This window comes from Armigeres subalbatus, chromosome 3 (genome assembly GCF_024139115.2).
Source record: "Armigeres subalbatus isolate Guangzhou_Male chromosome 3, GZ_Asu_2, whole genome shotgun sequence".
In the NCBI taxonomy this organism is placed as follows: domain Eukaryota; kingdom Metazoa; phylum Arthropoda; class Insecta; order Diptera; family Culicidae; genus Armigeres; species Armigeres subalbatus.
This window is the reverse complement of record NC_085141.1, coordinates 348,907,578-348,931,909: the sequence shown is the minus strand read 5'-3', so window position 1 is coordinate 348,931,909 and position 24,332 is coordinate 348,907,578. Positions and strand designations below refer to the sequence as shown.

At 41.4% G+C, this 24,332-nt stretch overlaps 2 protein-coding genes across 2 annotated transcripts; one reads left to right on the top strand and one right to left on the bottom strand.

Moving 5' to 3' along the window:
* The first annotated feature begins 2,543 nt into the window (after positions 1 to 2,543).
* On the top strand, positions 2,544 to 3,990 carry LOC134223019 (adhesive plaque matrix protein-like). Its single transcript, XM_062702155.1, has 2 exons — positions 2,544 to 2,665; positions 2,941 to 3,990. Exons 1-2 carry the CDS (start codon positions 2,654 to 2,656, stop codon positions 3,844 to 3,846), a joined length of 918 nt encoding a protein of 305 aa, XP_062558139.1. The 5' UTR covers positions 2,544 to 2,653; the 3' UTR covers positions 3,847 to 3,990.
* A 14,248-nt stretch (positions 3,991 to 18,238) lies between these two features.
* On the bottom strand, positions 18,239 to 19,182 carry LOC134223018 (cuticle protein LPCP-23-like). The gene is made up of 2 exons (XM_062702154.1): positions 19,036 to 19,182; positions 18,239 to 18,947 (listed from the first exon to the last, which is right to left on the bottom strand). Exons 1-2 carry the CDS (start codon positions 19,045 to 19,047, stop codon positions 18,384 to 18,386), a joined length of 576 nt encoding a protein of 191 aa, XP_062558138.1. The 5' UTR covers positions 19,048 to 19,182; the 3' UTR covers positions 18,239 to 18,383.
* Positions 19,183 to 24,332: the final 5,150 nt, after the last annotated feature.

Below are 24,332 nucleotides of genomic sequence, written 5' to 3'. Positions count from 1 at the left end.
AGTTATCAAAGCTTAAACGTTGGAGGCCTGGATATGCTAGCGGACCAGCTGGAATAGTTGAATTCCGAACAGACAATGTACAGACTTGCGCTTTTCAGCTGTTTTAATGATTCTGCGGATTAGTAATGGGCTATCTAGTAGAGTTTTTTTTCCGTGGTTGATACCGAAAAATTTGATATCGACGACGGAGCAGTAACACAAGTTTTGATTTTGCTGACAACGATTTAGTTTATTAGATTATTTTTGATGCCTTCGAGTGGCTAACGTTACTTGTAATAACATGAAACGCGATTCTTGGTGGAACTTTTCAAATCTGTGCGAGATGTTTCACAAGTTTTGCATTTTTATGAACTCGAAGCATCACTACTGATACTGATGAGAATCTGATGAAATGAACAGTTTTTTTGCAAGTCATATTTTTGCTGGATAGTAATGGAAAGATATGAAATTTATATCTGTGATGGTAATCAGATTGTTTTTGTTTTGTTTTGCAAATCTGATTAAATTGTTGAAAAATTAAATTGAATTAATTATCTTAAAGATAAATCGACTAGCTCAAACCTTTGTAGGGGTATGTGGCGGGACCATCATCATCATCCCTGTGTCTCGTAGATCAGTACTCGATTCTGGAAGTTGCTATCTTGAATCTTGTACAGCCCTTCCGATACTCCCAGCCATCGTCATCATCACTATCAAGCTTGTTTTAGATAACATGCCGCCAAAACTTCCTCCAAGTGCAACACACTTCTGAAATCGGTGTACCCATCGATTAATCGTAAACTTAGAGTCCAGAAAAAAAGTAAACTGGCTATCTACAATCAAGTTATCTATCCCGTCATAGTTTACAGTATGCCCATACGGCAAATTTGCACCTAGTACCATCTAAAGTTCTAACGTGTATTGAATAAATTCCTTCGCATCATTATTGACGCCCGCTGAGGCATACGCACGACAAACGAACCGCACGAGGCGGACCACACGATTTGATATTTTAAGAATTTTCTATAAGAACATTATTTTTAAATCTAGAACTTTCCACAAAAATTACTTGGTAATAAAATCGCACTAAACACCGTTCTATGAATTTTTTTTACAATTTTCGAAGTGCTTGTAAACGTTTCTCGGACGTTACTCAGATGTCCTCGGGATAAGAGTATGCGATAACGCAATCTTTCACGAAGAAACGAAATGAAACCAAATAAATAAATGCTATGTTGTTTAGAAACGGAACGTAACGATATAGGCATACGCACGATTACCATCTGACTTGAATAAAAACTCTTGGAGACGATTTTGGAACGAAGAACAAACTTGGGGTGCGTTTCAGTATGTTGGAGCACAATTTTAAACAAGTATTTTACAAATTACCCGAAGCTCCTAGAGTTAAAATGGAAACTATTGATCAGGCCTGCCAAATTGATTAAAACTATATTACTAGAATTTCCAAAGCAGAAGCACCATTGCGAACGTTAGGTTATATTAAAAGAATGTTTGTTGTACTATTCGGTTTAGTTTTATTGAGCTAGATTCGCTGGAATCTGAAATCTGCTGTGATTCCTCAGAGTATGAATGGATTCTAGGTAATTTAGGTAATTCGGTACGAGTAATAACAACCCTTATTCAAAAACCATGGGGATTCGAATTTCTTAGTCTATTTCTTTTATAGATGTTATTTTTTAACTCAAATTTATCACTGGGACTCGAAAATAAAGTTAATTCTCAGAATACTTTTAAGACTGCTAAAAATCCGGGTAAGATTGCTTCAAAATATGAGAAGCATATTACATCATAGAGAAGTATCAGCTAGCTTCCAACCACTGATCCTCTATTTTTTATTGGCATGCGAAGTTTGTACCAACGTCAATTGTTGTAAACTCCCGTTTAAGCAACTTTTTCATTTTCGCGACCGTAACAAAAACACCAAATAAATATTTTTTGGTGCTAACTCGGTGATAATGACAAAATCACTATGCCCGATAAAATTATTAACTGATTCAATCAGATGTTCCCCCAGAGATACACTTTTCTCATATTAGACCATCTTCGCGAAGGCACGCCGCTAACTGCATCTGTTCGCTGATTCGGTAGCAAGCAGAATGAGCCCGCGAAACGAGCCCACCGTTCCGTCAACCACGTTTCGAGAGGTTTGATCGTCTTTTTTCCTCAAACACCTAGTCTTTTCCGCCTTCCTCGTGGCAACCATGTCTTCTTATTTCAGAGGTTAATCAACTCAGTCGTCGAAACCTGAAGCGAGAGACCATATGATTCGAACCATATCTCATCAATCTCAGACCAATCTTATCGTCCGGTCTCGGTTCCGATTCGCACGCTCGGGATATATGCGATTTATATCGGCATTACTCACTAAGTTGGACTTTTTTTCATTTAATTTGCTACTCCTTACCGCTCCGACTAATCGTAGCCGTCATCAACAATTTACCCGCAGGGAAGGTCAGCCTCTCTTCTGAGTTTTGCGGGTCTCGTCATCATCACCATCGCCAGCGCGGAGTTGATCGGTTCCGAACTAGAGGCTGAGAGCGCTCATCCCAAGTGTTTAGATTTTCCGTATAAATATTGGATGTGACCGACTGAATTGTATCATTGCTTCAGTTACTTTTAGTAAGACTAAATCGTACACACTCGCAGCAACATTATGGCGTTTAAGGTGAGAGTGATGCGGTTCGGAAGGTTTCGATCGAGCAGTTGAGACTGGGTTGATTAGTGATTGTGTTAATTAGTGATTGGATTGATAAAAGATTAGAGCTCATTAGTGAAATCTTGAAATGGACTATTGTGCATGTATTATCAGAACAAGAACACGTGATTACAAATATGTATATTCTTGATGGACACAATCAGTGAATTATGATATGACTTGTTGAAAAAATATACAATTAAAATGGATTACAACATATCTGGCCTTATCCTTTTCGTCAACAGATGGTTGTACTGTTTGCCACCCTGGCCTGTGCCAGCGCTGGCTACCTGGAAGCTGACCACCACGCAGCTCACTACTCGCCAGCATCCGCCGTCAGCTACAGCTCCATCACCCGTGAACACCACCCAGTAAAGGTTGCCAAGACTGTAACCTACGCTGAACCGGCTGTCCACTACGCCGCCCCAGTCACCAAGACTTTGGCCTATGCTGAACCATCCGTCCAATATGCTGCTCCAGTTGCCAAGACCTTGGCTTATGCTCAACCCGCTGTGCATTACGCCACTCCTGTGGCCACCAAGACCGTCGCATATGCCCAGCCATCAGTCCAGTACGTCCAAGAGCCAGCATACACCAAGACCGTGGTTGCCGAGCCAGCTTATGCCAAGACTGTTGTTGCTGCCCCAGCCTACACCAAGACGGTTGTTGCTCAACCAGCGTACGCCAAGACTCTGGCCTACCCAGCCACCTACGCCGCCCCAACTTATGCCAAGACTTATGCCGCTGAGCCAGTCTACTCTGCCCCAGTTGTTGCCTCCAAGACCCTTGCCTACAGCGCTCCAGTTGCCAAGACTTACGTCTCTGAACCAGTGTATGCCAAGACCCTCGTTTCCGAGCCAGTCTACGCCAAGACCTATGCTGCTGCTCCAGTTTACGCAAAGTCCTACGCTGCTGCTCCAGTCTACGCCAAGACCTACGCTGATGCACCAGTCTACGCCAAGACCCTTGTTTCCGAGCCAGTCTACAGCAAGACCATCGTCCAGCAGCCAACCTACCTGAAGACTGTTGCCCCACAGCCCGTGTACGCCCATGCCGCTCCAGTTGTTGCTGCCAAGACTGTCAGCTACGCTCCAGAATCCACTGTTTCTCACGTTAGCTTCCAGGATGCTAGCGCTCACTACGCTTGGTAAATTGATACGGAAATAGTTTCCAGGTCTTGCTGATACTCAGGTAGAAATAGAACAACGTGATCAATTTGTACATAACCGCGAACCGCCGAAAATGTTGAACGATTTTGTTGAATAAAGTTAAGAAGCTAATGAAACATTAACAAATCTACTTTCATTGCTGGAGAATCTTTTGGATTGCATCATGGTGTACAATGAAAGAAACAGACTTTCACCATGTATAAATCGTATCAGAACGATCAAAACATTTTGCTGATTGTAGAAAAGGATGACTACAAATATTCGTGCCCTAAAAAACAGCCCCTAGAAAACCAGCTCTGCTTATCTATCAGCTCATAAAATATGATTATCTATCTGCTTTGTAGTCTATCTAATTTCTATAATATCTATATGATCTACGATAATGATATTCTTAAGTCCATCCTTTGTAGGTCTCAAATTGGTAATTAGAAAGTCAACTTTCAAATAGTTGCCCATCCAGTGAAAGACTTTCGCGGACATTTCAACTGTCGAATCAACGAATACAGTGCAAATTAAGAGTTATCAACTATCACCGAGCCAAATTCGACTGTATCCATGTGTTCATTCATCGACATCAACAAAAAAAGATAGAGGAAAAAATTAGCACATGCTGAAATAAGATTGTATAATCGTTTGAACGGACCATTTTTATTTGCTAGAATGTAGACAACACTGCCTGCATTTGAAGGCGATCTCCTGGCTGTGCGACGCAGTTGGAATTTCCATGACAGCATAATTTTTTTAGGGAATTTGCTCTTGTTCCGATGCCACTCGATTGCCACTTGACAGATTGTGATGATATTCTGTCAGCGCACAGTGTAGGCACATTCACACCAAAAAGGCCAAAGTCTTCCAGAAGGCAAATTTTTAAATTTAAAAAAATTGACCTCCGGTTGCTTTCAACCGATCAATTTGAAAAATTGAGACAATTTTCAGTTTTCAATCAAATTTCGTTTCACTTCGTGTGGTGTCCAGATTTCGGACGGTTTTGGTATTATTCCAGATTCCGTTGGAGTACCAACGATATGGTGTTTGAAGCATTTCTATGGGGACATTATTTTTAAGTCTACAACTTTTGTCAAACCAAACCAAACTGTGGTGGTATGATTTTTCACAATTTTCGAAGTCTTTGTAAGCGTTTCTCGGATGTACCCAGATGTCCTCGAGATAAGGGTGTACGATAACACAATTTTTCATAAACGATGCCAAATAAATAAATTCTATGTTGTTTCGAAATGGAACGAAACGATAAAGATTTACTTCCGAGACGAAATTAAGGTCACTCCTCACGGAACCCAAGTTTAAAAGTGCTCGCGTTTTCGGGGGCACACCACCTGATACGGAAACAACGCACAACTGTCATTTTTATTATTTCACGCATGCTGCGACGCAGCAAAGCTAAATCAACAAAAATGACAGTTGTGCGCCGCCTCTGAATCGAGTGGTGTGCCCTCGAAAACGCGAGCACTTTGGAACTTGGATTCCGTCAGGAGTGACCTTAAGGTTCCTTTTTATTGAGGATTTTTCGAAACGAAAAGATTTTTGTTTTCCTGCGGAGTTTTTTTTTCTATCGTATTTTTCATTAAACAATTTGAAATTTGGTCAATTACGACAAACTGAGGGATGCACTGACCTCACAATGCGCGCTGGGCGAAGTTCAGATGACCATTCAGCTGAGGAAAGCGTACGGTGGTACACTGCCAACAAAATGGTAGAGTTGGGCAAAGTGAAAGTCTGATGGTCAATGTGTCCGTTGATACTCACTCCTCGAATCTCCAAACAGATGGAGCGATGCTTCAAATGTATGGCGTTTGGACACCAGGCGCGAAACTGCAATAGTCCGGACAGATCCAGTCTTTGTAGGAAATGTGGTGGAGAAAGACACATTGCTAGGGACTGCACGAACCAACCAAGATGCCTGCTCTGCAAACTGGAAGACGGGAACGACCATATGACGAGTGACTTCCAATGCCCTGCCTACAAGAAGGCGGTGACGAGTCGATATTAAGGACACTCCTCACGGAATCCAGACCCGCACAACTGTCATTGTTATCATGCTGCGTCGCAGCATGCGTGAAATAACAAAAATGACAGTTGGGCGTTGCTTCCGTATTAAATGGTGTGCACTTGAAAACGCGAGTACTTTTTAGTTTGGATTCCGTGAGGAGTGACTATAAGGACACTCCTCACGGAATCCAAGTTTCAAAGTGCTCGCGTTTTCGAAGGCACACCACTCGATACGGAGGCGGCGCACAACTGTCATTTTTGTTGATTTAGCTTTGTTGAAAAAATAAAAATGACAGTTGTGCGTTGCTTCCGTATCGAGTGGTGTGCCCCCGAAAACGCGAGCACTTTGAAACCGTGAGGAGTGATCTTAATGGAGATCATCCAGTCAAATCTCAATCATTGCGACACCGCACAGCAGCTGTTGTGGCAGTCGACTTCAGAAACAATGTGTGACGTGGCAATTATTTTTATCAAGGATTTGTCGCAGAGTAAACATCTTGTCTATTGTTGACAATCTTCTCGAAAACGGCTTTTTTTTATTTATTTTATTTGCTAAGTATCGAATACAGCATTTGACAGGTCACTCACCAACTCCAGGTGCACCGCTTTGGTAACGAAGCAGACGAAAACGCTGATAGGGGGAATGACGGCTTTGGCAGGTTTTGTTCTATTATTGGCAGGGTTTTTTTATGTCTGACTATGCTCAAATTTGGCCTAAACATTCTTTGCATATCAAAGAACATTGTGGCCAAATTTCATAAAATTTGGTCGACAAAAACCCCCCTGCCAATAATAGAACAAAACCTGCCAAAGCCGTCTTTCCCCCTATATGCCTTGGTTGGAGATGCACGCTTGTGGATGGGTTTGATATAGACTGGTCCAGCGTAATCAATTCCAGTGATGGAGAATGGCCTGCTGACTGTGATTCTCGGCTGCAGTAACTGGACGGTTTGCTGCTGGAGGGGAACGGGCAAGGCACGAACGCAACGGAAGCAATTTCGTACGATGCTGTTGAGTAGTCTTCTTCCTTGTATTGGTCAATAGCAAGTGTGACGCGGCCGCCACCGCGTAGAAGTTTGAGGTGGTAATGTGTGACAATTAACCGTGCAAGTGGGTGGGAATTGGGTAGAAGGATGGGATGTTTGGTCAAGTATGGCTGATCGGATAGACGCAACCTTCCTCCAACTCTGAGAACTCCCTGCTGATCGATGAATGGACACAGAAGACGCAAGTTGGAATGTTTGAATACGGCTTTCCCCTTTCCCAAGTACCTTATTTCTTCTGTGAAAGAATCAGCTTGGGCCAACTTGATGAGTTTCATACGGGCTTCGGACATTTCCTCAACGGTTATCGGGTGCAGGATTGCTTCGGAATCGGAATATGACGTTGATGCGTTTCTGCGACGACAAGCTTTGATAAAGCGCAGACAGAAAGCGGTTACTCGAATCAACCGATTATATGACACGGAGGTGCCAAAAACTTCGTTGACTTCTGGCCTGTTTTGGATCGCCGCCACCATTCTGCGTCGTTCGAGGATGTCTTCGGATGTGCTACTTTGTTGCGTCATAATTGACCACTCAATCTCGGGTGCTCCTAACCAAGATGGTCCATGATGCCACAGGGTGCTGCCGAGAAAATCATCAACTCTCATTCCTTTTGTAAGAAGGTCCACCGGGTTCTCTTTTCCTGCGACATGGTGCCAACTGGATCCCTGCGTCGCGGTTTGGATCTCAGAAACTCTATTGGCGATAAAGGCGTTTCAAGTGGAGGGGGGTGATCGTAGCCATTCGAGTGTCACAGTAGAGTCCGACTAGAAGTGGAATTCTGATATAGGCATGTCTAAAGCTAGACGAACTTTATTATGCAGCCGTGTAGCGAGAACAGCTGCGGATGATTCCAGCCGGGGAATACAAATGCGTTTTAAGGGGGAAACTTTAGATTTTGATGCTATCAATTCTACATTTGTTTTCCCTTCGAAGTTGGTGGATCGATCATAAACGCAAGCGCCATAAGCTTACTGGGATGCATTTGCATCGTCCCATCTGCAGGGTTGTAACCAAAGCTCCTGTAACAACATTTTTGCTCGTATGACGACCGGTGCTGTGAGCCCAAGAGGATCCAAATGTTTTGAGACGGCGGAAAGAATGGATCGCTTTGTGGGAAAAACATCACCGGAGACTATAGTGGATTCGAAAAGAAACTGATCCGGGCAGGGTTCCCAACAGACACCCAGTGCCTTGATGGGCTCGCAATGGTTAAACTTCAGTGTTTATTGGGTTCCGATTTGTGATGGTGCGATGCCTTCCAAAACGATTGGATTGTTCGATGCCCACTTTCTTAACTGGAATCCTCCTCTGCCAAGCAGCTCATCCAGCTCCTCACGGGTTTGTATTGCCTCCTCCTCTGTGTTCGCTCCCCCTATGTAGTCGTCCACATAGAAACCTTTCCTCAGAGCAGGTCCACCGAGTAGGTAGGTATCACCGTCGTCCGCTGCAAGCTGTTGTGCGAGTCCGTATGTGACTGTCTGCAGCTCATATGTGGCCACTGGCTCAATGGGATTGAATCGCCAGAGAATTCGCTGTAGGGATGCTGTCCTCACTCCTCAGGGTGCAGCAATATACGGTACGTTTTGGCAATGTCCGCGACTAATGCGATGGAATACTGTCTGAATCGAAGGACGAGGGTCAGAAGTTCGTCTTGGACAATTGGGCATACTTGAAGGGCATCGTTAAGGGAGTAACCGGTGGATGTTTTGGCAGATCCGTCAAACACCACCCGTACTTTAGTAGTGGTACTGGCTTCTTTTAGTACGGCATGATGAGGTAAATAGTGGACCTGAGATGGATCGGCTTCGGTAGGCGTTCTTATTCCGTTTCAACCGCAAAAGTTGGCATAGTCGTTCACTGATGATATTGGATTGCGAGCCATTGTCCAATAATGCTCGCGCTGGATGCTCTCGTCCGTGGCAATCAACAACCATCATCACGACCGTCGACAGCAAAACCTTAGCGTTTGATATTTGTGACGAGTTGGTAGTCTGAGCAGTGACAGCATTCATCGATGGGGGTGTTCGTTTGTTGTTTACTACTGTGTCTTGTCTGATGAAGGGCTTAGGTGTGTAAGTAGTTGAAGGCACGGTGCGTTATGTTGCGGATGAATGATCATTCTAGAGTGGGTGGTAGCCTGGGTGAAGCAGTGAATGGTGTCTCCTTTTGCAATGACGACAAGAGAATTTCTAATGGCAATTACGAGCATGGTGGTCTTGGCGAAAACAATTATGGCAGAGGTGTTTATAATTCACAACTTTCAGTCGATCGGGAATGGACATTTTTTCGAATCGTGGGCATTGGAAGAGCGGATGATGTTGATCGCAGGAGTGGCATTTTCGATGAGTAGTTTCAGCTGCAGCATGTGAAACGGTTTTATGGAACGATGAGCGTCGAAACATAATGGTTTGATTACTAGATGTTAGATGTGCTTGGTGGCTTACGGACATTGATTTCAATACACGAATGCGACGTTGGAGAAACTCGATCAGACAGGAATAATCGGGGTTTTCAGCGGTTGTAGCAAAGTTCTCCCGAGCTTTCAGTGTCGCGTCGTCGAGTCGGAGACACAATACATGCTTCAACATAGTTCAACCAATATTTTTTTTTACACGGTTGGTATTCTTCAATTTCCCGGTTAACCTGATCTTCCACAGCTTTTTAAATACAACCTGAATTTTCTTTGATTTTTAGTGATTTTTTTCATGGGTTTAACTCATAGTTTCATTAACGCTGAAGGTCGTAATCGACTAAAAGCCACCCGTGTAAAAAAAGAACTGGGTGTACTCCATGTATCGATTGGTTCTCCCAGCTGGCGAGGGGTTTTCGTGTGGCGCTCGTACTCGTCGACTACTGAATGTAATGCAGCGGTGGATTATTTCTTCATACTGGGACAGACGAGAAGGGCTTGTAGGTGGCGTTTCTTGAGGAGGTAGTCGTTGGCGTAGCGGGAAACTAGGGTTTGCCAAGGGATGGCATAATTGGCAGAGCTGATGCCGATCGGCTAGACTAGTTGTGCTGCTTCTCTTTTCAGGGCAGCACGTAGATAGTGGAATTTTTGGATGTCATGAACCTCGGGGTTGGAATGGATAAGAGCAACGAGTGTGTCGTGGAATGGGAGCCAATAGTTATAATCTCCGTCGAACTAGTTGGGGGACTGCGCTTGTCGGAGGTACATTGGAGAGGTAAGATTGGAGGGTAGCTTTTACTTGGAAGTAACGGGTTTCATAATTGGAGCGAAAAGACAGGTTTTGTGCCATACCTTCCTCAGTTAGCTCCATATCCTCGAGCTGGGTTTGCACGTCATCCAGTCCCATCCACACGGTATCAAGATTCTCTAGACGTAGCTTCACCTGGCCTCGATCCCGTCCCTCCTCGAATTTCTCGATTAATTGTTCTGCTCTCCCCAGGGAAGCGGTGAGCGTAGTTCGGCGATTGATGAGCTGTTGTCTCGTACGCTCGTCCGCCATTGTGGAGTCGGATGATCGTCACGTGCCCTAGATTGGATGACAAAGAGAAAGACCCGGTAGAGCCGGACAAACGGAATAAAGAACTTGGAGCGTTACTAGCCTTCTCAAGGCTAGGTTTAGGCCTTGGATTTCAATGAAAAAACAGCAACGGCTATCCAGACGGATCCAGCGGATCATTGGGCAATGCTATAGAAGCGGCTACTAATAACGTCGTCTCTCACTAGCTATTATTGGATAACAATAGACGGGCACTACTTCTGCAGCTCCACAGCGGATTGGAAGGACCGGAAAAAATCTTAAAAATCTCAAAGCACCCGCGGAAAGTTTTTGCGCTCCTCAGAATAATACGTACCGAGTGCCTAATAAGATTAGGCCTTGTATTTTAATAAAACAAGCGGGAACGCTGGAGAAGCTTATCGTTGGCGCGAGAGCACAATAGGGTCCAGGAAGATGGCGATTTTATGAATGCCGCTGGGCACACAATAGTGCGGAATGATGCCGTCAGATAACGTCGTAGTCCGAAATGCAATGACGGATTTTCTGGGAGGAAGCCGTATCCTGGTCAGAGCACCAAGATGTTAGGGCAGGATCGTGGCTTCCGGCGGGTTTTGGGGTCACACACGGGTTGTTCGGACACTATCCACAAATGTCAATTTCGGAGAAAACTGGGCACCACAAAATTCACCTTTGAGTATTCAAGAGACTTTATTCCTTACGGTTTGGCGGTTCAACTTTAACTGATAACTTCATTAGGATACATCGCTTTTTAACCCTACGTTGTGAAACATCTATTAATTCAAAAAAGCTATAAAAATGGAATATTTCCTTATTGCTACATATAATGCTGGCAGTCATTGCTGCCAGTATACCTAGGGCATACCTTCTTTTAAGGCAACGATTGACTTCTGTCACATCCTTTTTGCTATGTTACATTTTTAGTTATTATTAATACATTTCAATTGCCTCTGGCAGCTAGGATTTTTCCTCTGGTTGGTTGAATTGAACCATGTGTAAATTATAATGTTTTCAACTTAAACTAAACTTAACCTAATTTATACGAAGGGTACAAGGAGCTAATCGTTGCAATAGAAGATTGCAACGATTTTTGTCTAAAATTGGCATATTTGACATTTGTTTGACATTTGTTGCAAAGTCTCAATATTAGAAATTCTATAAAGTTCATTGGTACTATACCATGGAGGCAACTTCAAAATCATTTTCAAAATTTTATTTTGAATCCTCTAAAGTACTTTCTTTCTGATATTGCAGCAACTAGTTCATATTGGCACAGCATACAACATGGCTTGTCTAAAAATTTGTTTGTTATTAAAAAATGTGTTCTTAAGACAAAGTTTTGATTTTCTGTTTATAAGTGGATATATACACTTGATATATTTGTTACATTTGGTTTGAATACCTTCAATGTGACTTTTAAAAGTTTATTTTTGATCTAGCGGAAGTCCTAAATATTTAGCTTCGTTGGCCCAATTAATTGGAACCCCACATTATTGCTGAGCCGTACCGGATCCCTTCTCTGACAACGGCAACTGGGTGGCGGATGCTACCGGGATTGTGGCTATCCAAGTGATGGACAGATTCTCTATACAAGAGGGGGTAGACAGTTCAAGCGAGGGTTTCGTAATCGCCAAAATTAGTAGCTGTTACACACCCCCAAGGTGGACTTTGGAGCAGTATAACTGGATGCTGGACTCATTCACGGAGAAGTTGATCGGCCGAAAACCGGAGATTATCGGAGGCGATTTCAATGCTTGGGCAGTGGATTGGGGAAGCAGACTGACTAACGCCAGAGATTACAGTTTGCTGGAGGAGGCGCTGGATAAACTGGAAGTAAGATTGGACAACGATGGTGCCGTCAGTATATTTCGCAGAGATGGCAGGGAGTCCATCATCGATGTCACATTCTGCAATCCGTCAATAGCGAGGAACATGAACTGGAGAGTTTGTGAAGACTATGCCCATAGTGATCACCAGGCGATCCGATGTAGTGTTGGAAAACGAACGCCGACGGTACGACGGGAGATAAGGTTTAGTTGGCGAAGATGGAAGACGAAGGGCTTCGATAAGGATCTTTTTATCGAAGCACTTCGAGCGGGCAGCGACGCTACAAACCTTGACGCAGACCAGCTGACGGAAACGCTAGCGACGGCTTGCGATTCAACGATGCCGAGGAAATTAGAGCCAACGAACAGCCGGCGGCCAAGTTACTGGTGGAACGAAAATCTCGGATTTCCGACTGTGGATGCAATCAGGACAGTCATTAAAGATGCAGAGAGGGCGTCCAATAATAAGAGGAGCGGCAATCGGTTCTGCGCGGTAGTGACGATTGACGTAAAAAACGCGTTCAATAGTGCCAGCTGGGAGTCCATCGCCGCAGCGCTGTATGGAATGTTAATCCCCGACTTCCTGTGTAAGATCCTTAGGAGCTACTTCCTGAATCGGATTCTGGTTTACGACACGAACTCGGGGCAGAAGTCGACCAAGGTTACGGCGGGCGTTCCACAATGGTCCATACTCACGGTGTCTTTGTCCGAAGAGGCTTATTTAAAAAAAATCAGTATCTCTAAAACACTCACTACACGAAAGTATAGGTTTTCCTCTTTCACGTAGGTGCATTTTTAAAATGTTCTATCGGGGGTCATTTTTCCATACATTTTTGGGGGGTTAAATCGGCTATCATTTGAGATTTCTATGGAATTTGCAATGGAAACGGCAATGAAAATGGTTTAGCGGGTCGGGGATGTAGTCCTGCCTCCCTCGATTGTTGATGGAGGTGGTCCCTGAACGTCCTGGACATCCAACCCAGGATGTCTGTTGAACAGATTCCCCCTCCATTGCTAAGGAAGAAAAAACACACACACACGGACTGACAGACATGTGCTCAGCTCGTTGAGGTCAGTCGATTGGTATATAAAACTATGGATCTCCGGGCCTTCTGTAAAAGTTCGTTTTTGGAATGATATGACAGCCTTTCAGTACAACTTTGTTGTTCGAGAAAAGCAAAAATTTAGCCTCGCATGAAATATACGCCAATGGATACCTTAGCAAGGAGAAACAATTGAATTGAACTAAGTTGTACTAAATAGGTGTAAAGAATGGCTGTTTGATCACATGAAAAATCTCACTGTCCGAACCCGGGGGCCAGCTACCGGATACAAAAAATAATTTTGCACCCCATTTACATTATCAGGGAATCAATATTCGAGCAACGCCTAACAATATACCCTTTTTCATCAACAGAGTTTGTAGAGACCATCTGTTGGCAAGTTGTACGACTGTTCGACAGTACAACTTGCCCACAGACGGACCGACTTTACTCCGACCAAAGCAAATTTCCTGGGGCGGAGTCAAAGTTGTACAACATTTCGGAGCGTGTATAGTAGACCTCTTCATGTTTTCAAAAAGTATCGAGAATTCAACCGGTCAGCCCAGAATCACAATTCTTATGCTAAAATAAGTCTCCTGTCAAATTTTCAGCTAATTCGGATAAAATTTCGAAGTGGCTTAAGTCGATTTAGTGTTTTTGGGCTACTTTCAATTTTGGAGAAAACCTAACAAGAGATATAAACTTCGAAAATTATCGCAACAACCTCTATACGGAAGCTTTTGGGGTGCTCTACAAGTCTTATGAACATTGCGATTCGTTCCGGTCACGTTTTGACCATGTTAAAGTGATTTTCAAGCCTTTAAGAGCAATGAAATACTGTTTCCCCCAAAAGTCGATGTTCTACAAAATTCTTGAATTTATGGCAAATGATTGCTTATTAATTATATTTTTATTCCTCTTTTTTCCCTGGAAATTTAAGTTGTATAATTGTCAATGTGCGATTTAACGTTGAATTCTTAAAAATCAGAAGCTGAACATTTGTCATATATTTGCACGCTTAGATTTCTTTAAACAAGTTGTTCGAACAAAACATAAATCAAATCACGACGTGATTTTTTGTTCGGTTTGAGGATACATTTCTAACTTGGAATGGATTAGAATTGGATTTAAAATGAATCTGGATTGAACTTACATTAGGTTTGGATTGGGTTTCGAACGGATTTGGATTCAATTTTGGATTTTGTTTGAATTAGATTAGGAATGAATTGAAATTGGATTGGATTTAAAATGAATTCGCAATGCATGTGGATTGAATTTAAAAAGGATTTGGATTAGGTTCCGATTGTATTTAGAAAGATTTAAAAATAGAACTGGAATAGATTAAAATTGGCTTCAGATTGGACTTGGAATGGATTTCATTGCATTTGGATTGACTTTAGATTAGTTTTGGATTGAATTTGGTTTAGGTTTAATCTGGAGTATATTAGGAATGGTTTTGGGTTGGAATTGGTTTGGACTGGAATTGGGTTTGGTTTGGAATTCAATTAAACTTTGAATTGACTTCGTATTGCATTTGAATTGGATTGGCTTTGGAATGAATGATTGGATCAGAATTGGGTTTGACTTGAATTTGAATTGGATTTGGAACAGGTTTGAATACGATTTGTATCGAATTTGAAAAGGATTTGGATTATATTTGAATTGGATTTGAGTAGATTTAAAATGGATTATAATTTGATGGAATTTGGAATGGATATGAATGGATGGCTTTGATTAAAGTTCATTTGGAATTTAAATAGATCGGATTTGGATTGGATTATTGAATTTAAAAAAAACATATAGATCGGACTTGGACAAGGTTAGTATTGGATTTGGTCTAAATTTGATAAGATTTGGCTTGGGTTTGAAATGAAAAGGGATTGGATTTGGATAAAATTCGGAATAAGCTTAGCTTAGCTTAGCTTATACTGACTGTACATATTAATGGTTCCTACTCCAGATTGAATAAAAGGAAAATATTCATCAAATAATACTAAATAATCACGAATATTCCAATAAAAACTAATCCATAGAGTTCGTATATATTTGCTGTGCGGCCCTCAATACTGGTTGAGACATTGAAGAAGAAGAAAAGACTCAGAAAACTTGACAGATTACTCCTGAATACCACCGAGTACAATGTGTTCATATACGGAAAGTGATTCAGTAATCTAATCCTTTCTAAGACATTGGGTGCATTTCTTAGTATTATCTTGCTCATTAATATTGTCACAATGAGTTAAATAAATTTAAAACAAAACTTTTTTAAACCACCTTCGTCCCGCAGTGATTTTTAAAACAGATATCGCTTCTTACATTGACTTTTTCAACGAAATATCTTGATCTAACTGTATCTGTAACTGTTGATAATATTAAGAAAATGAGAATGCTTACTTTTTATATTCCATAAAGCAAAGTTTGATTCGTATTTTTTTGTAATGGATACGCATTGGATACGAAACATATTGAATCTTATGGAATGATCGGGTGGATTTGACGACATAAATGGTGGTAGACACGATTCCCGAGCTAGAGCACATAGCTATCGCATTATTCGTTGAAGAATTCATACTACATATTACAATAGGAATAATTTAGAAAAATTCTATACTATTGAACACCATGTCGGTGCACAAGGACACAAAAATGAAAGCATATAAATAATAATCTAACTCTGAATCTGAAAACAAAAAACATGGCATATGAATATTATAAACATTTAGTATTCAATGCAAGATTTAATGCATTTGCTATAATAATTAAAGTTGATATAAATTATGAAAAAATATAAAAACTTGCCGAAGTTGTTCTCCATACCGTAACATGCATTACCAAATTGTATTCCTTCCTAACCATTTTCGTCCAATGGTAATCTTGTCATGATATCACCCCAAGTGCACCTTGTAGGTATTTGTTCATTCATCAACGCAGTCCATCGGTCGAAGAATTTTTTTTGAGAAGGCTGTTCCAAATGGTTTATCCTTACGTGTTGCTAGCATGCATTTGGTGCGGTTATTCATAACCTACACATACACCTTGTTGATTGTTGGTAGAGTAGAGCTTCTAGATAATTATTGACGAAATAGAGCTTCTTCGTGTTTTGCTATCTCCGGTGAAAAATTTGTGAGCAGATCTCCACTTTTCTTCAATATTGAATTTAAAATTGACATAACATCAGCACGAAAATTTTCACGTCCGCTTGCAGCCATAGCATACTACGTTTTTTCGGTTTTCTCCAAAATTGAAAATAGCCCAAAAACACTAAATCGACTTACGCCACTTCGAAATTTTATCCGAATCAGCTGAAAATTTGACAAGAGACTTATTTTGGCATGAGAATTGTGATTCAGGGCTGGCTGGTTGAATTTTTGATACTTTTGAAAACATGAAGAGGTCTAGTGTATAGGGCCCTTTACTGACAAACGCACCTCGCAACAAGCCCAGAACCCAAACACAATATGGCAAGAAGTATTTGGCTTGCATATTTCTGATATTTCCGAGAGTAAGATGCTAATACTCGAATATTTCCATAAAATTCTGATTGATAGCTTAAAACCGAGATTTGCTGTAGAGATAATGCAAAATAACGGGATAAATAGTTAGCAACAAAACTGTCTTCTTTTTTGTTGCATCTCCGACAAAACAAGCTTTGTCGTTGGTTCTCTTTTGTCACTTGCATGGCATGCACATCGAAGAAAAATTGATTCCCTCTAAATCATACATCTACCAAATCATGATTGTTATTTAAAATATGGCTAATATTGATCATCTCCACATAATATATACACAATACATTCGATGGATTTTAATATTGTTGATTCAAATATTCTATAGTAAAGCGAAAAATGAAATATTTTGGCATTTTCGTTCAATTTCAAATTTAGTACAAAGCTTACAACGTGAGGATCTGATATTGCATGTAGGTAAAGGACTTTACAATAGCTTGCTTTTGTAATACATAAGATGGTGGTGGGATCTCTGCAAGTGTTGTTTTGATGTTCATAATGGATCAATCACCGCGAAATTTCTGGTAGGGATTCTCATCGATTTGTTTTCGGCGAAAAATGACAAAACAAAACTTTGCCACGCTGTCTGGACGTTTTGGTCGATTTACTGACTTTCCACCATCTTCTGCGGACAAATCTTTCAGTCACTTATTTTCTAACAGACAACCATTACTACTGTAGTACGAGACACTGAAGACGGCCTTACTGTTGAGGTCAAAATACGTATTTGTCAAGATACAATTAAGTGGTGGAATTCAATGGGATTGTATAAACTCGTCTTATGACAAGTTACTTTTGTGCATTAAAACCTTGCAGAACTGAAGGAACATATAAGTCAAGATTGTATGCAATAATATTGTAAGACTTATTTTTTGGGTGTAGTTGACCCGACAGTCGTTGTCCACCTGCGAAAATGCGAGTTGTGAACTGCCCATGCGAATTTAAGTTTTTCACGAATTATTCAACTTTACTGCCGTAATCTGGCAAAGGGACGTATACGCCATTTTCTAAAAATGGTGTTACTCGTTAACTACTCTTCTTACTCTTTAACAAAAAAAAATGGAATACATGTATTTTGTAAAATGGCGCGTACGTCACTTTTTCAGATTACGGTAGTTTACCGTCTAGTAACCCAATAGAAATTTAAAATGATTTCCCACGGAAGTTCATCAGATTGTCCAATGAAAACTAATTTTTGTTCTACGGAAATGCAAAACAATTTCCCATGGAACTTCAACAGAACTTCTCATAGAAATTCAATATTAGTTCTATCATCCATCAGTCATACTTAACACACTGAGGCCAGTATTGTGAAAACTTGTTTTAATGCTAACAGCGCCATTGGCATTCTAGTACTTATGCCTCTACTATACAAACCATGCCATCATAAGCATGGTTTATTTTGTTGCTGTGCCTCTTATCGCCGATTAAAAAAAAATCGTAAACTAAAACACCACTAAATTGATTGTATCTAATTTATTAAAAACACACTCCAAGATGACGTCCGGAGCGTGCTGCCAAACATAACAACAACGGTAGATTTTAATAAATATAGACACAACGATGATTGATCATTGCATCATTGGTGGTCCGGGGGCAGAACAATTTACCAGCCATAATGGGCATTGGTTCCTTCGTAGCTGACATGAGCGACCTGGACGGCTGGCGAGTAGGTCAGGGTCTTAGTGGCGGCAACAACTGGAGCAGCGTGGGCGTAGGTCTGGATAGCTGGGGCAGCGTGGGCATAGGTCTGGATGGCTGGGGCAGCATAGCTCACCTGCTTAGCGACGGCAATTGGGGCCTGGGCATAAGTGGCAACAGCTGGAGCGGCATAGGAAGCGTAGGCCAGCTTGGGGGCTTCGTTGGTGATGCGGGTGTCAGACTTGCGGACGCTCGAGAAGGCGGTATCGATGGCCTTGGACTGGTGCGAGATGGTGGCATCATGTCCGCGGATGGTGCTCTCGTGGGTAGCTCCAAGAGCTGGGCTAGAGTAAGCGACAGTCTTGGCAACTGGAGAAGCGTAAGCCAGAGGAGTGGCGTGAGAAAGGCTGCTGTAGCTCACTGAAGCAGCAGGCGAGTAGTGAGCGGCAACTGGAGCGGCGTACGACAGAGCTGGAGATTCCAGGTATCCGGCGCTGGCAACGGCCAAAGAGGCGAGGAAGACGACAAACTGCAAGTATGACAAACGGAACACGGTATCAGTTTCCTTTAGTTTATCAGAAACAATCTCTGGACACTTTCAGAACGGATCCTTTTACCTTGAATGCCATTTTGTTGGATGGTAGATGGTGGTTAGTGCGTTACTGCTGAAGTCACTGTGATCAATGATATCTTATTCTGGTCAGGACTCCAATTTATAGCGAAACTTAATCGCAGGGGATAAAACGGACAATGCAAAACGAATAAAAACAAAAAGTGTTCCAACAACACACGCCATACGCCCAAACCTCTTGTATATACTCTTGAAGGGAGGAAACAAGTTTGCAAGATTACCACTTTAACCTATAAACTAGCCTCTACTTAGTACATATTTACACAGCATGAAGTAAGCCACAAGAACATGAAAATTTTCCTCCCAAAATAAATGAAGCGAAAACGTCCACTTCCAATCCGAGCATCATGCAACACAACAGCGCCGACAGCAGCCTCATAGCAGAAGCGTGTGAAAGTAGACCGGCAAGCTAACCAGATTCGCTCGGTGCACGGAACCGCGTCTCTCAGGATGCAGAACTTGTTTCGGAAGCGGACAGGCGCGTTCACTTGCTTTTCTCAAGGACTAGAACCGTTTGCCATGATCTTTCGGGTAGAGTGGTGCCGGATCTAGTCCTGATACTATCCAACTGTGATGGTGTATGTGTTCCACTATTAAGCATAACGAAACAAGTTGGCAACGGTTGATTCGAGTTACACTGTTGAGAGAAGTAAATTTAATTAGTGCGAAACGAAACATGCCAGTTTGGCATGCAAACAGTACAAAGATGATTGATTCAGCTAGTTCGATGAGTTATTGCATCAAGTTGAATAGAAAATCAGTTTTAGAGTTTTTTGTGGGATGATTTCACTTGTTTTGGAACCAGTTAGTACTCTTTTCCAATTGCATTTGATTGCAACTTTAGATATAGGGTATGTGTTATGTCTTCTTCTTCAATCTCGCGCATTTAGTATCATAACGGTGTAGCTTCATTGATCGATTTTTTCGTCTATGTTCTATTTTTATCAATGCAATGGGTATTTTGTCTCACATTTTAGGGTTTAGCATGTAAGAGAATAATTGCATCTTGCTATAGCAGAAGCTAGAATCAGGGTTGTAACTTTTGGTCCAACTGAATGACGAAATTAAAGAAGCTTTTCTCAGTTTTGTAATCTAACCGAGAAATCAATTCTTGTTCATGATTTTCCATAGCACTACGCACGGTCTATACTAATGTGTTTGCCGAGTCAAATCCGCAAACACAAAATATATTCTTGAAATTCAATTATTACCAAATTGTCAGGAAGTAAAAAGAAACAACTGAAGTTAGTTTTGGCATCATTAATTTTATCATTTAATTTATTTCGCCTTTATATCCGATTGCGATAACCTTGACGTTAGCTCTAGCCATAAGTCTCTTCACGACCTCAGAAACCTCTTTATTCTCTCTTCATTTCTTCTACATTCTTCACCACTTTGGATCACTTTCAGGGTTTGCAGAAATCGCTCTCAATAGATAACAAACAACGATAAAAGCGAGACAAAAACTGTTCCGAATCATAACAAGCCATGATAACAAATTTATCAAACTTGTATACAAGTGCGAAAAAACAGAATCGGATAGGCAGCCCCCACAGAAAAATGGTGATTCTCGTTTTGTTTTCGCTCGTTTCGTGTTGGTTACTGCACTGCTGTGTAGAACAAGTTGGGCAGCAAAATAAAATTTCCATGAAGAATTAGAAATTTTCCATAAAAAATTAGGAAATTGCCAATAAAGAAATCAGGGTATGAGCAATAAATAAATATAAAATTTCCACAAATAATGCAAAATTTCCATAAACAATTGAGAATTTTCCACAAAACAAAAATAAATTAGCACTTTTAAAAGCAAAAACAGCAATTATAAAAGAAGAATTTTCCATAGAGAAATGAAAATGTTCCACGAAAAAAATACAAAATTTCCATAAATAAATCAATATTGGCAATAAACAATTACAAAATTTTCCACAAAATAAATATTTTTTTTTCCATAAAAAATTAAAAATTTTCCACAAAATAATCAATAAAGAGCAATAAAAAAAAAAATATTTCCATAAAAAAATACAAGAAAGCAATAAAACTGATGAAATTTTGCATGAACTTTAAACGCTTTTAAAGAAGGGGTCATCTATGGAAAAAAAAGCACAGTTTGATTGCTTTTTTATATTTCTTTATGGACATTTTCTTATTTTTTTATTGCTCTTTATTGATCATTTTGTGGAAATTTTTTATTTTTTCATGGAAAAAATATATTTTATTTGTGGAAAATTTTATAATTTATTATTGCTAATATTGATTTATTTATGGAAATTTTGTATTTTTTTTCGTGGAATATTTTATTTTTTTTTATGGAAAATTCTTTTTTTATAATTGCAATTTTTGTTTTTAAAAGTGCTTATTTATTTTTGTTCTGTGGAAAAATTTTAATTGTTTATGGAAAATTTGTTTTATTTGTGGAAATTTTATATTTATTTATTGCTCATACCCTGATTCCTTTATTGGCAATTTTCTATTTTTTTATGGGAATTTTCTAATTGTTTAGGGGGAGTATTTATTTTAGTCAACAAGTTGAAATGCATCATCAGAGCCAGTGTTTTCCAATTTGAAGCTTTCTAAAAGAAATTTATCATGGGGTATAGCCTCCCGAATCAGTTCTCTATCATGACAACTTGCGAAAAAAGTCTCTTGCGGGATGCTACATATCGTATACGTATACAGATATGATAAGTGAGAGACTTGCTCATTCTCTTTAGGAGTCAATCCCTGGTCACTTTAGAAGGTGCTCCTTCATAAAGGACCAGCATTTTCCCTGTTCAGTTCCGGAGTGTTTGAGGGGTTAAGATCTATGATAATTGTAAGAATAACCATGAAGAAATAACTTCATTCTTACGAATAGGATATCTAGTCGATGAAACACTAAAACAAATGTAACAGATGTTACTCAAAGTGACCTTTCGATCACCTCACGTTTGTCCATCATGCTCCTATGCTTAACCCTGCAGGTCTCGGATCGTGACACGAACCTTTGCGGAATGCGTTGAGCTTTTGATAGAACATGCGTCTTATTCATGCAATATGAACGGAGCTGGCTACTGCCGACCTACTAAACTCATCCTGTTCACAGACCCTGGATCTACCCGGCATCACCTTTCAGCAATACTTTTTAGAGAGTTCCGTGCGACTACGCTACGTAACTAGCTACCCACTAGTTTCAATCCCTCTTGACTAGAGTTTAGTCGAAGCTTGCCGACTACTGCGCGGCGCTGCAAGAACCAAACGATTTGAACGGTAGCGGCCCTTAAAAGAGTTCTAGGCCAACATTTGAAAAGGGCGTAACAGCCAAAATTTATTCCTTCTGATTCTTCATCTACATATATAGCTATATATGTGAACAAAGAATCAGAAGGAATTAATTTTGGCTGTTACGCCCTTTTCAAATGTTGGTCTAGAGTTATCCCAGTTCCGTTGCCATTCACCAGTCGAGGTGATTCTGATGACCTTACGGGCTCCTCCAAGCAACCCTAACACCCTAATCCTAACACCTTCACATATCGCTTAGAATTGATTGCGCCGTCACCCTAAGGAATAATCCCCTCCTGTGCAATCTTACGGTTGTCAACAACAACCTCCTCTGTCTCATGGAGAGCTAGCCCCAACTCAGAGCTCATCTATAATCCTCCACTATGGTGATCACGAGGCTGCTGGCTCTCTTTTGCATGCTAGCATCTCATGCGTGTGACAACACAGCTATCTGCGCATCCCCGGTAAGACTTTGGGTGTTAGTCTCTAGTCCCTGAGCTGCGATGAAAACTTCCTTGTCGAAGCTAAAAGCATTCCACCAACGAACCTTTCAGGGGTTCCTCAACATTGATTGCTGCACACTACTGCTGACCATGAGCGGATTACTAAATGATTGTTATGGGTATAGTCCTCAAGCCAGAACGTCAATTCCAACAGAATGTACTAGGAACTGTGATTGGTACAGTGGGTATCCTACTCCAATGGCCAAGCATTGAGAGTTACTTCAGGGCCCAGGGACCTCACATATATGCCCTCATCAGGACCTTTTTTGAATGTCTTTTACGTGTTGTACCGCTCGCATGTACTCCAAGCTTCAACACCAGGATCCGTTCACCTGCCCAGATGCGTCTATTGCATTGATACATCGCACATCCTCACTCAGTGCCGATAGACTTTCGGCATCTCGCAAGGACTTCAATACTTTGGTGTACCTGTCTTTTCGGTATTCGCCAGCAAGGCCTCGCCACTGTTCCTCAATTTCCTTGCCGGATGAGAAATTTTCACTCTCCTCTTAACTCTGCCGGCTAGTTGCCAGGGATTGTCAGTCCGCTGCACAACTGTTGCAGATTTGCTAGCACCCTCTGAGGATTAGTAGCCAGGGTGGCACCGATGTCCTTACCTCGCTGCTTCGTGTGATTGGGTGGGCACCCTTTCAAGCTCAACTGCATCGCTATTCGTAACGACCAAACGCCGCTTGGCCCTGGCTAGCCTTACCAGACTCACCACCAGTCGGCTGCCTAACGCGTTTGGAGCGCTCCACAGTTGACTCGTTGACTTTCGACGTGAAATAAATCGCCTCTTGCGCCAGCACCATACCTCCAAGAAAGGAGAAGGCTTCGGTCTTTTTTATACAAAAAAAGGAATGCTTTATGCATGCACCCAACACATTTATTATGGAAGTTACCAACCTACCGCAAGGAAGTGTGCCAGAGTGTGGGACTCTCCAGCAGTGACTGATCATACCCACTTATCCCATAATCTCATAACGTCTCTCACTTATTTACGTAATTTTTTTTATTTTTGGTATGAGTTCATCACGGAGTGTATTCATAGATTAGATCAAGTCCTAAGCACTTCGTCACCTCGAACCTCGTGCAGTCACCCGTTGAGATCCAAAGTTTTCGGGTAAAGACAGCTTCAGGTTCAAATGGTGACCCGACCACCCCAGTTGACGACATTAGCGACGTTGCGTTCTCCTGTATTGCCGACATATATCTTCCGCGACGATGTATTCTGACTCTTGTGGTCCCGTTTCCCCAATGGCGACTTGTCGCAGTTTCGTGTGCCAACCTCATTGTAGGATGTCGGTTATACATTCTTCCGACGATGTTATCGGTGGTAGCGTCCATTCCGCATGGCTTCAACGTTGTCCTCATGCCCGCTCCGAACTGGGAACATGTGAAAAGACTGAACTGTTTCTGTCACGTCTGGGCATCGCGGACAGGCGGGAGAAACCGCATGTTCGAACCTATGCAAGTACCACCTAAAGCACCCGTGTACATCGTCAATACATGCTTATCCACG